This window comes from Protobothrops mucrosquamatus, unplaced genomic scaffold (assembly GCF_001527695.2).
Source record: "Protobothrops mucrosquamatus isolate PMUCROS unplaced genomic scaffold, P.Mucros_1.0 scaffold4876, whole genome shotgun sequence".
In the NCBI taxonomy this organism is placed as follows: Eukaryota; Metazoa; Chordata; class Lepidosauria; order Squamata; family Viperidae; genus Protobothrops; species Protobothrops mucrosquamatus.
This window is the reverse complement of record NW_015390764.1, coordinates 48,936-60,407: the sequence shown is the minus strand read 5'-3', so window position 1 is coordinate 60,407 and position 11,472 is coordinate 48,936. Positions and strand designations below refer to the sequence as shown.

Genomic DNA, 11,472 nt, shown 5'->3' with positions numbered 1-11,472 from the left:
GCTTCCCTCGTTCATCTTTGGGTCGGGCAAGAGCAGATCCTAAAAAAAAAAAAAAGGGGGGGGGCATTTGGGGTTATCAAAGGCAGAACCTCTGTGGAGATTCCCAATCAGCCCAAAGGTCACGGCTGTCCCAAGGGTGCTTTTCAAAAGGCAACAGGGATTTCCTGGCCTTTTCTTTTAAATCGCTTCGCTTCTCATCCCAGAACTGAAGAAGCTTCAAGGAGAAACAAAGAACTCCAGTGGCTTTTTTGAAAAGCACCTTTAGGGCAAAGGCAGAAACCCACTTCTGAGTCGGGGGCCGGGGGGGAGGCGGGGGGGGATTGCTAAGTGGCACCGGATGATTCCTGATACGCCAAGCGGTGACGTGGGCGCAGTGGCAGGGCACGTGGCGGCTGATCCGTGGCACAAACCCCCCCCAGACTTTCCACCAGCAGCAGTCTGAAATAACTGGAAATGCCACCACTTTTTTATATATATACAGGTGTGTGTATATACATATGCAAATTTTATTAAAAAGTTATGGCCTCCTGCTAACAGGAGAGAGGAGATCTCTACATAACCAAACCATCAAAGAACAGAACATCGATCTCTGCTGAGAACCATTTGGAAAAGGAACTGGCATCTGAGGTCCCCCAAAACCTAACTTGCAAATTCTACAACATTAAATCAAAGTGTGTGGGGAGGAGGGGGGGGGTGTCACAGGCCAAAAGACAGCCAGAAAAACTCTCCGACCCTCCGGGAGAAAGACAGGCCGAGTCCCGCCGCAGCCACACGTTCGGATCAGCCCTCGAGCACACTGCCCCCTTCGCAAGCTCTGGACCGCTCCCCGTTGCTCGGGAGAGCGTACCCCTTCTTGGCCCCCCTCCCAACTGAAGAGGCAGGAGCGGGCCGTGAGGGGGGTCCAGCGGCACAGGCTGCCTGAGCCAAGGGGGTAGGACCTCGCTGCCTTCCCCAGCCCCAGTCTGCCCGGGGTGGAAGGGGAGAGACATGCACCATCCAGAACATTCAGCAGCAGGCAGCCAGAAGCCCACTGGGCATCAGTAATGCCGCTGGTAGGAGCCCATGCCCTGCTGGGCTGGGGGCACTGCCCGGCCCTGGCCCACTGTCTGGTTCACCAGGTGGGAGAGGGCGGGGCCGCTCTGGATCAGGGTATCCAAGGCCTTCTGCACGCTGGGGTTGTCGAAGTTGATCCCCAGAGACAGTGGCGGTCGTGCGGCGGCCGCGCTATTGGGCGCAGAGGGCCGGTTCTGGTAAAGGGGCTGGGACGGCGGTGGGGGAGCCGAAGCCCGGGGACCGGAGACCCTGGCGGAACCCGGGTGGTTGGGGAACTGGGCAGCCTGGGATGGCGCTCGCTGCTGCGACTGGGAGGCACCAGTCGTGCCCAGCTGGGGGCCCCGGCCAGGCGTGCTGGGCCCGGAGCCAAACCCTGGATTCGGAGACACCCCCACGCCCGGGCCGCCGCTGGACACGTTCACTGCACCGGTGGCCACCCCGCTGTTGAAGAGGCTGAGGATCTTGGCCTGCAGCTCCTGCTGAGGGTTGGAGGGCCCGGTGGCTGCGGCAGAGGCTGGCAGAGGCTGGCCGCTCTGGTGCCCCTGGGAAGTGGGCACCAAGGCTCCTGACGCAGCTCCCATCGTCTGCCTGCCCGGAAGTGAAGCTGTGAGGAGGGAAGCCGGCCAGCTGTGAGTCCTGCCCCACCGCCTTCTGGGTATCAACTGCTCCTCCCCCTAGTATCCTGGGGCGGCGGCACAAAGGGGCCGGGCTCCCTCCTCAGCTAGGACTTACCGGGAAGGGACTCGGCGGCGGCACGTAGCTGCCGTTCCTTGCGCTCCCGCAGGTAGTTGATGATCTTGTCCGTCTCCTCCCCGGTCAGGTAGCGGTTGTCCGCCAGCAGGTTCAGGAGGGCCTGCATGGCTGGGGGGTGGGCCCCACGGAGACTCTCCTCAGCCGGCAGGGGGCGCTCCCGCTCCTGCAGGATGGTCTCATCGGCCATCTTGGCCGCCCGCCTGGCAATCTCCTCCCGCTCCTTCTCGCGGACCTCGGACTTGTAGCGCTCGTAGTTCTTGGCCACCAGCACCATGGCGTCCGCCTGGGGCATGTTCCGGTGCTCTGTGCGGGAGGAGGAGGAGGAGGAGGAGCGGCAGGCGGTGAGTCGCCCTGGCGTCCAATTTGCCACGGGCAGCTTACAATTAAAAGGAAACTAAAACACCGCAGATCCTGCCCGTTCTGAAGAAAACTAATCTGTATCAAACTGGAGGAGAAACCCGGGCAGAGCCTGGGACACAAACGCCCCCCCCCCCCAGTTTTCATGGCGTTGCAAACGGGCAAGTGAGGCAGGGGGCAGACAACCACCTGCTGGGCTTCACAAAACAACAAACCTGGGGGGAAGGGGAGGAGATTTAAGTCCACCTGGGGTCCTCCTGAAAAGGCTGCTGCAGGGAGGGAAGGAGGGCACCAAGTGGGACTGGGGCACAAAGAGCCCGACTCCCACTGTGGCAGAGTGAACGCCAGGAGTGCCTCCCTCACAGAGTGGATCAGGGAGCCCCAAAGTGACGCTGCGGAAGCGGCCGGATCGAGTGGAATGGCTTACGGTCAGCGCCCCCCCCCCCACTTATGCTGAGGGCTTTTGTGTTTTTCACCTCTCTGAATGCCTGACTGATCTTTGCCGGGGGTCTTCTGGCCAAGATCCCTGAGTCAGTCTTCCTCCTCAAATTTTGCAACAAAATTTTTTTTCTAAATTAAGCAGCTGAATGACCTGATTTTGGCTCCAATTCTGAGGACTATGAAGGGTGGGATCCGCTCGGGATCCGCAGGCAAAGAGTGCCAAAGATGGCACAACTCATGCAGCACCTTTCTGCCAAACACAAACCGCAACTCACACATGCCGGGCAGGTTGCGTGAGGCCAACTGTGCTCTGCTTAATCAAACCCCTGAACCGGTCGTTAATAGCCACAGGGCCGATGGAGGAGCCCCCTACCTTGCGGGGTGCCGAACATGATGTTGACGGTGCAGGAGTGGTGGACCTGGTGCTGGGGGGTGATGACTATGGCGAAGGCAGAGCCTCCCTGGCTCACGTCGTCCAGGGCTTGCTGCAAAGACATCTCCGAGTTGAGGAAGATGAGGTCCACCATCATGCCCAGGTCGCGTACCTTGCGCCCCACCGACTCGGCGTAATCCCTGCACCAGGCAGAAGCCCAGAAAACAGCGTCTACCCAGGGCGTCCGACCACCGGAATCCTCCCCCTGAATCCGGGAAAGGGCCCCCCAGCCCCCCCCCCGTACTTGGTCTGCTTGTTGACCACGATGACGGAGCAATCCACTGGCCGCTCGGTGTCTATGCGCTTCTTGATGTCCTCAAAGAACTGCCGGTAAAGCTCCTCCCGGCGCCTCTCCTCTCTCTTCATGCGCTCTGCAGGGAAGGTCACCAGCATGAGGGCCGGCCCTCGCCTCCCCCCAACCCCCCCGCCCATCTGCAGCCGGGCAGGGCCTGACCTTCGGTGCTCAGGGTGGGTCTGTCCATGGTGGGTCTGTCCATGGTGGGTCTGTCCATGGTGGGTCTGTCCATGGTTGGCCTGTCCATGGTGGGCCTGTCCAGGTTGGGCCTGTCCAGGGGCTCCCCGAAGCGGTCGTAAGAGGGCTCCTCCCGCCTGCGGTAATAGTCGTCCGGACGGTCGTAGCGGTCGTAGCCTTCCTCTCTCCTGCAGAGGCACCAGTAGCAACAGTCAGTGAGCCAGGTGGGGGCCTGACCCGCCCCCAGCAGCCCACCTCCCTCTGCGCCTACCTGTACGGGGTCTCTCTGGTCTCCCTGTAGCGGTCGTAGAGAGGGTCCCGGGAATCTCGCATGTCCCGGGAATCCCTCACGTCCCGGGAATCTCTGGGGTCTCGGTGATCTCTGCCCCCCCGCATCTCTCGCCCCCGAAGGTCCCGTCCGTCCCGGGAATCTCGGCCGTTCCTGCCATCTCTGCGTGGGCTGCCCTGGTTGGGAGAGCGATCCCTCCGTGCATCTCTCTCGCCGTAAGGGATGGGCTCCCTGCCAGAAGGACCGGGAAAAGTCCTTAAGAGGGAAGGGGTCAGGGGAGTGAACCAGACCGTTGTCCGTGGACCCCTACCCAAACCAAAGTCTAGCAAGGCCGCCACATGATCTTGGCCTCCCTCTGGGGCATGGCCCAGCGCTCGTCTCCAGAGCCAGCAAGCAGTGCAAGGCAAACGAAGGAAGGTTCCTAAGGCAGGAAAGAGGTCTGGAAGCCGCCTTCAGCCCTATGGGTCCTTCCCTTCCCTGCCAGACCCCAAACATTAAGAGCGTCTTGCTCCAAAAGGAGCCTGGGGTGAGCAGCCCAGGAGGTTGACTCAGCCTCTGGACCTGCTGTAGACTTCAGCAGGATCCACCTTGGACTCAAAGTAAGTTGATGGGGCCACCAAAGCCAATGGCTGGTGGAAACTGAGAATCCTGGGGAGAGGAGGTGGGAAACACCCACCCCCAGCCTGGAGCAACTCCCCACTTAGAACGGGCCACGGTCACACTTCCTTGGAGCCACGACACGGCCCTGCTTTGGACAAGAGTGGGCCAAACTCCCCAGAGACAGGCAGGGAGACCCGATCTTCCAGAAGGGCCAGAAAAGTCAAGGAAACCCACCCACCAAAGCATCGGCACTACGGGACCCCTGGCTGCAGCTGCCTCTCTACCAGCAGCATCGAGAGCAGCTGGAAGTGTTTCCCTGCCCTGCTGCGCAGCAACACGCAGAGAATTCAGGAGACGTGGAACAACTGCACTTTAATATGTAGATATCCCCCCGCCAAAAGCTCAGTACCGATTCAGGACAATATACTTAGGGACTCTTTGCCTTCGCATAAATAAAACCTTAAACTGATTTCGCAAAGTCCAAATGAACAGCCCGTTTCCGGGGGATACAAGAAGGGCCAGAGACTCAGAAAGGATGCCCAAAGTCTGCTTAAAGAAGAGCCAGGCAAATTTGGGACAGGACAGCAGCAGGCAGAACCATGAAGAGAAGTTGGGGTGATGCCCCCCGCTGCGCTCGGCAGACGTAGGCAGGCGACGGGAGGTCCGGAAGGACTCCAACCGGATGTCCCCAACACTGTTGCTTTCTTCCCACCGGCAGCAGGGGCAATGCAATGCCCAGGCGCCCGCATGCGCACCGCCCGCAGCCTTCAGGCAAGGCGAGGCTCAGGCACCCGCGTGCGCGCTGCCCACCAGCATCAGGAGCAATGCTTGGGCACATGCGTGTGCTTTGACCCAGGGTCCCTCGGCACGTCCCAGCTCCTGCCCTGGCAGGGCAGGTCTTCAGGTCAGAGGCTGAGCACAGTTCTGTGCTGATGCCAAAAGAAGCACCCATAGGTGGTGGGCACAACGCAGATGGAGTGCCAAGGGAGGACCGAAGAATCCTCTGCCAAAGGAGATCCCGCGTCCATCTTCGGGGCAACGTGGTGGCAAACAAGGGCCGCCTCCATAAGGGGAGCTGCTCCCCTGAGGTCTCTGCCCTCAACGCAACCCCCACGGCCCGGGGTGGAGCCACTCCGAGGCGCTCCCCAGGGACGCCCCGGAGTCGGAACGAGAGGCAGGCTCTCCTCCCTCACCCGAGCACCCGGGAAGTTCGCCAGGGCTGGGAGTCCGGCTGGATTCCCCCGGGAGAGGCTCCACCGCTGAGGCACCCGGGAGGCAGCGCCGCTGAGCCAGGCAACTGGTTGCTTCAGAGTACTTTACCTTCGCGATGGGCTGGACCTTGAGGGAAGCTTATTCATTTCTCTTCTTTCCGCTGCTTTATTAATATCTGAAAAGAATAATCAACCCATCTGTTCAATGCTATGAAACAAAGAAAAGATCGTCAATATATTGAAAAGAAAGCAACAAACGTGAAGCCAGGAAATCCACGCCAGGAGCCAACGAGCATCAAGAAAACCTTTATTTACATCCAGGATCGGGCAGACGGAGACGGCCGGGGCTCTCCTGCCCACAACACAGCTCAGCCCCTCACCCGCCAGGGCGACGCGCGAGTGGCTTCAGCACGCAAAGGACCCAGCGACCCTGTGACGAACTCAACGCGGCCCCTGCAAGTGGGCAAAACGGGCGGGAAAGGCTCCTTCCCTAGTGGACCCCAGCCGTCAAGCCTGCCTCAATTAACTGTACAAATCTGAACGCATAAACCAGTGTTTTTCAACCTTGGAAACTTTAAGATGGGTGGACTTCAACTCCCAGAATTCCCCAGCCAGCTTTGCTGGCTGGGGAATTCTGGGAATTGAAGTCCACCCATCTTAAAGTTTCCAAGGTTGAAAAACACTGGCATAAACAAACCAAGGGCACTGGGAGGATTCCTCCCTCCCTTCCTTTTTTCCTTTCTTTCTTTCAACAGGCGTTTCCAGAGACGCAAAAAAACAATTGCAAGGAGGGCTGCTTTTGAAGTGACAGAGAAGGAAGAAAGGGGGGAACTCTTCCCCCCCCCCCCGGTGGCTTCTCAGGTAGGACCTGCCTCCATAGGTCTCAGGAAATATGGCTACCCCACCCCACCCCAGTGGACACTTCACTCCTGCTCAAACATGCTTGGAGAGGTAGGTTCTCCTATTGGGGTGCAACTGTTGGCCCCCTCCTGGCCCCAGAGCCCTCCCCAGGTGGAAGGCCTGCCAGTTCGTCATACGGCATTAGGCACAAATGCTTCTTCAGAATGGGGAGAGGCAGCAGAAGGGGGCAGAGACCCCAACACGCGCAGAAACCGCCGAGGCACACCCAGCTCCCTCCCAAGCCTTGAGAGACGGCCCCGCTCTCTCCTTTGGGTGCCCTTACTCCACGCCCGGAAGGTCCCACCAGGCTCTGCCGAGGCTCCTCAGGGCCACCCACAGCATTTCTTCCACCCACTGGAGCGGGGAGGCTTTCGCAGGGCTGCCCCACTGCCTCCGAAGGGCTTCCCGCTTCCCTCACAGGGCAGGGACCCAATCACAGCTCTGCTGGGTCATCGGCCGGCAGAGGCGGGCGGGCGGGACGTGCCGCCATTAAGCCATTTCCCTGACGAAATAAAAGCAGCCGTCAATTTTAGGAATAGCACTTCAGACTTACATACCACTCCGTAGTGCTTTGTACAGCCCTCTCTGGGCTGTCTACAGTGTCAGCCTAGGGCCCCCCAACAATCTGCGCCCTCATTTTACCGACCTCGGAAGGATGGAAGGCTGAGTCAACCTCGAGCCCGTCAGGATCGAACTCCCAGCTGCGGGCGGAGTCAGCCAGCAATACCACGCTCTAACCACTGCGCCACCACCACAGCTCTTACATTTTAGCCATTACAGCTTTTCATCACGGGAAAAATAGTAAATATTAGGGAAAAAAATGTATTTACGAGCACCAATATTACAACTTTTGTGACTCTGAATACTGGAAGGACACGGCCAGGCTTGGACGCTAAACAGGGCTAAGATTCCTGGCCTTTGGGCCTGGGAAGGGTGGACAAAAGCCTCTGCCTTCCATACTCACCCGGGGAGCTCCCGGGCACCTGGCTCTCTGCCAGAGACACCCAGGGCAGGAGGGGGGGCACACACAGCACCCCAGCAGGGAGCCAAGGGTTGGAGAGCCACCAGTGAGGCTGGTGGCCATGCAAATCCCTCCACCCATCATCCTGAGCGCAGGGCTCCCTGACCAAGGGAGCGAACGTGGTGGCCACTTTGCTTTAGGGTTGGGGCTCTGGGGGCAGAAGGCGGCACAGAGGGGGGGGGGAAGGTTGGGGAAGAGGGCAAAGAAAGCTCTGCTGGGAGGCAGGCAGGGGGTGGGCCCCTCCCTCCCAAGGAGACCCCTTTCCCCAGCAGGGGGTCAGGTCGGCAGAGGCCTTGGTCAAGCCCACATCTGATCTTTGTACCCCGCCCTGAGTCCTATGAGGAGAAGGGCGGGGTACAAATTAAATTATTATTATTATTATTCCCTCGCCCGAGGTCTTTCTGTGGGCGAGGGGGGACCTTTCTGTGGGCGAGGCACGAGACCAGAGACTTTATTTTGCAAAGGGGGGGGCTAATTCTGGAAGCCAAGCTCTCCCACTGTCCTGCCCCCCCTCCCTCCCCCCTGCCAAGGCTGCCCCACCCTGTCCCTGGGCTGTCAGCAGAGACTTTGTCACCTGCACTGCTGGGACTCTGGTCTGCTTTCCTTTGGGGAGGGAGGGAGGGAGGGGGGTGTCTGCACAGCCCGGAGGTTCATGGACATATGACACCCCCCCAGGCTCCCCTGAGCCCCTGGGGCTACTCCCACTCCCCCGAAGGCTACCTGCACACCTGGGCTTTGCTTCTCAAAGCATGGGGGGGGGGAGAAGGAGGCCCTTGACCACTGCAAAGCTGACTGTGCTGGCAGCCTCTACAAAGAGGAGCCGACTCAGCCGGGGCATTCCGGGGGCCTAGCGGATTTTTCTTCAAAGATTGGACGGCCACTTGTCTGAAATGGTATAGGGTCTCCTGCTTGAGTAGGGGGTTGGACTAGAAGACCACCGAGGTCCCTTCCAGCTCTGTTATTCTGACTGAAATTGATTGAGAGTTAGAAGATAAAGAGCTGAAAGCGATCTTGGGGGTCATCCCATCCCCGTCCAAGAGGAAGCACAGCAAGGGTCAGTGGAAGCTGCCCATCCCCCACTCCCCCCAGCCTCAGTGCCCCCTGGAATTACAGCAGACCTCCACATCCCCTGGCAACGGCCGCCTTCCCTCCGGGGCCTCCACCGTCCCCACCGCCTTCCGGCTCCATTCCGCTCCTGCTGGATCCACCCAGGCGCAACCGATCGAAGTTGGGCCTGGCTGGGGCTTCCTGGCCCACCGCAAGAAGCAGAAGCCAGCCAGGGAGCAGCTTCAGATGTGGCACAAAGGGGCTTCTCGGCACGGAGGGCCGGGCTGGGCACGCCTCCTCACCAGTGGGGGCAAGAGGTCAGCCGGGGCGGTGGTGGAGCAGAGGGCGGGCAGGGGTCTCGGAGCCCTGGGGGTCCGGGATTGGTTCAGGCAGCTACAGTTTTCCAGAGCATTGCAAGCAGCCTGGGGCGGTTCTGTGGCAGTGCAGCGGGGGGGGGGCATAAGGAGGCTGGAGGCTCTGAGGGCCCAAGCCCGGAGGGGGTCTGGATTGGGATAGGTGCTCGCTTAACGACCTACGGTTCTCAGTTAACAACCGCAATGGGGAATGCTGGGACTTGGTGTGGACATATGGCATCTCATTTAGGACTGCACTGATTTGCAATGGCCATCTCAGTCTCAACTGTAGTCATAAGTGGAGGAATTTTTTCCCTTCAGAGGGAGAAAGGTTTCCAGCTGTAGAGCTCCTTCTGAAGAACCAGCAGAGTTCAGCACCTGCGGCCTTACACAGACACAGACACCCGAAGGGGTGTGTGGATCCAAGTGATGATGTGAATCTGCTAGCAACCGCTGGAGAATCCCTGGGTCTCAGACCCTCCCACCCCTCGTGACCGTGGAGGATGGAAGGGAGGGAGGGAGAGCAGTGTGGGCACTGCCCTCCCTGTTCTTAGCTCTGGGGGCGGGGAAAGTGTGCAGGAAATAGGAAAGAAATATGCTTCCTGGCCTCCTTCCTTGAAGCAAAGTGCATTCAGGTGAGAGAGATAAAGATTATAGTGAACACTGACTGGGACCCAACCCTCTTCCTTCTAACGGGTTCAGGTAGACGTTTAGTCTAAATTGCTACCTAGCAACCTGCACCGCTAGACAGACTGGACTATTACTGTTTCCTCTTCCGTGGAAGATGATTTTGGAAGACTCGATTCTCCTCACACAGGAAGGTCTTCCTTTAAAGTTTCCAGAACGATTCCAGCTTGCTGACAGGGAATCACTTTTCATCTTGAACACTTTGCACATGTTGCTCGCTGGCTATGCTGAGCGGCACCAGTTCCAACACAGGGGGCTTGAACGACGGCTTGGGCCTCTCGTAAGCATCTCCTTTCTTGTTCTTCCGTTTCTGCTTCTTGGTTGCAGATCTAGTTTATAGCGTGCTTTGCCAAATTCTACAGAACTTCAAAATACACAGGATCCAATCTACTGAGTGACTTTAGGTTTTTCTTCAGTCTCAGCATTTGGGTTGCAAACCTTTGCTTGTTAGGAATTGTATTCCGTTCTCAGAGGCCCGGCTTTGCTAGCGCCGCCCGCCCGTTTCGCTGGACCCCAGCTCCGCCTCCCAAACTCTGGGCAGAGGATCCAAGAGGTAGCCCAGGCCTCATCTGGCAGTCAATCAATCAATCAGAATAGAGCTGGGAGGGACCTTGGAGGTCTTCTAATCCAGCCCCCCGCTCAAGCAGGAGACCCTATATCAGTGATGGCGAACCTTTTAGAGACCGAGTGCCCAAACTGCAACCCCAAACCCACTTATGCATCGTCGAGTGCCGGGTGGGTGGTAACGGCAGACTGGGTGGGAGTAAAAAGTTCAATCAATCAATTCCAACTTTGCAAGATCTTTTTTTTCCCGAGAGGTTGAAATTGATTGATTGATCGAATCTTTTTCTTTTTGCACACTGTGGTGGAGGCCTAAAGCGAAAAGGTTTTATAAAACCCAGTTGAAGGCCTAGGACTGGGGCGACGGTGGTGTGCCATAGGTTCGCCACCACTGCCCTATATCATTTCAGACAAGTGGCTGTCCAGTCTCTTCTTCAAAACTTCCAGGGATGGAGCACCCACGATTTCTGAAGGCAAAGCTGTTCCACTGGTTGATTGTCTTCACTGTCAGGAAGTTTCTCTATAGTTCCAGGTTGCTTCTTTCCTTCATTAGTTTCCATCCGTTGTTTCTTGTCTTGCCCTCTTTTGCTTCGGAAAATAATTTGACACCCCCCCTCCTCGTGGCAGCCCCTCAAATACTGGAATACTGCTATCATGTCGCCCCTTTTCCTTCTTTTCTCTAGACTGGCCGCCCCTAAATCCTGCAACCCTTTTTCCATATGTTTTAGTCTCCAGGCCTTTGATCACCTTGGTTGCTCTTCTTTGCACAGGCCCCCAGCAGCCATTAGCACCAGCTTCCCCACCTGCCCCCCCCTCCATCGCTGTGGTTTTTCCAGGTGGGTCTGCAGCTTCTTCAGGGCCTCAAGGAGAAGCCACGGGGGGGGGGGACTGATCGTCCCAAGCCCCAGGGGCTAGCTGACCCCGGGCCAATCAAGGTTGGGTCTGGTCGGGCAAGAGGCCACCAGGAAACCCCAGGATCGTACCCGACCTAGTCTGGGAGCGGCTGGAAGGAGAAACGCAAGCCCCACCCTTCCCCCCACGGAGCCCGGCCCGGCGTCTCCTGGTCGTGTTACGGCCGAGGAAAACACGCGGACGCCGCCACGCAGCCCCTTGGAAGCGGCGAAAGGGACCCGGCGACGGAGCCGCAGCTTTAAGAGACGCCGACGCCACGGAGGGAGGGGGGGGGGAAGAGGCCGCCGCGCAGAAGACCCCCCCCGCCCCCGACCCCCAGCCCCGACGGACACGGCTCGGGGGAGGCGGGAGAAGGGGGCCGCCCCCTCCCAGAGGCACCCCC

General features: G+C 58.7%; 1 protein-coding gene across 1 annotated transcript; it reads right to left on the bottom strand.

Moving 5' to 3' along the window:
- Window positions 1-1,024: 1,024 nt before the first annotated feature.
- On the bottom strand, window positions 1,025-5,790 carry NCOA5 (nuclear receptor coactivator 5). The gene is made up of 7 exons (XM_029286771.1): window positions 5,719-5,790; window positions 3,781-4,029; window positions 3,602-3,697; window positions 3,282-3,446; window positions 2,978-3,177; window positions 1,786-2,109; window positions 1,025-1,657 (listed from the first exon to the last, which is right to left on the bottom strand). The coding sequence occupies exons 1-7, from the start codon at window positions 5,754-5,756 to the stop codon at window positions 1,038-1,040; spliced, it is 1,692 nt and encodes a 563-aa protein (XP_029142604.1). The 5' UTR covers window positions 5,757-5,790; the 3' UTR covers window positions 1,025-1,037.
- Window positions 5,791-11,472: the final 5,682 nt, after the last annotated feature.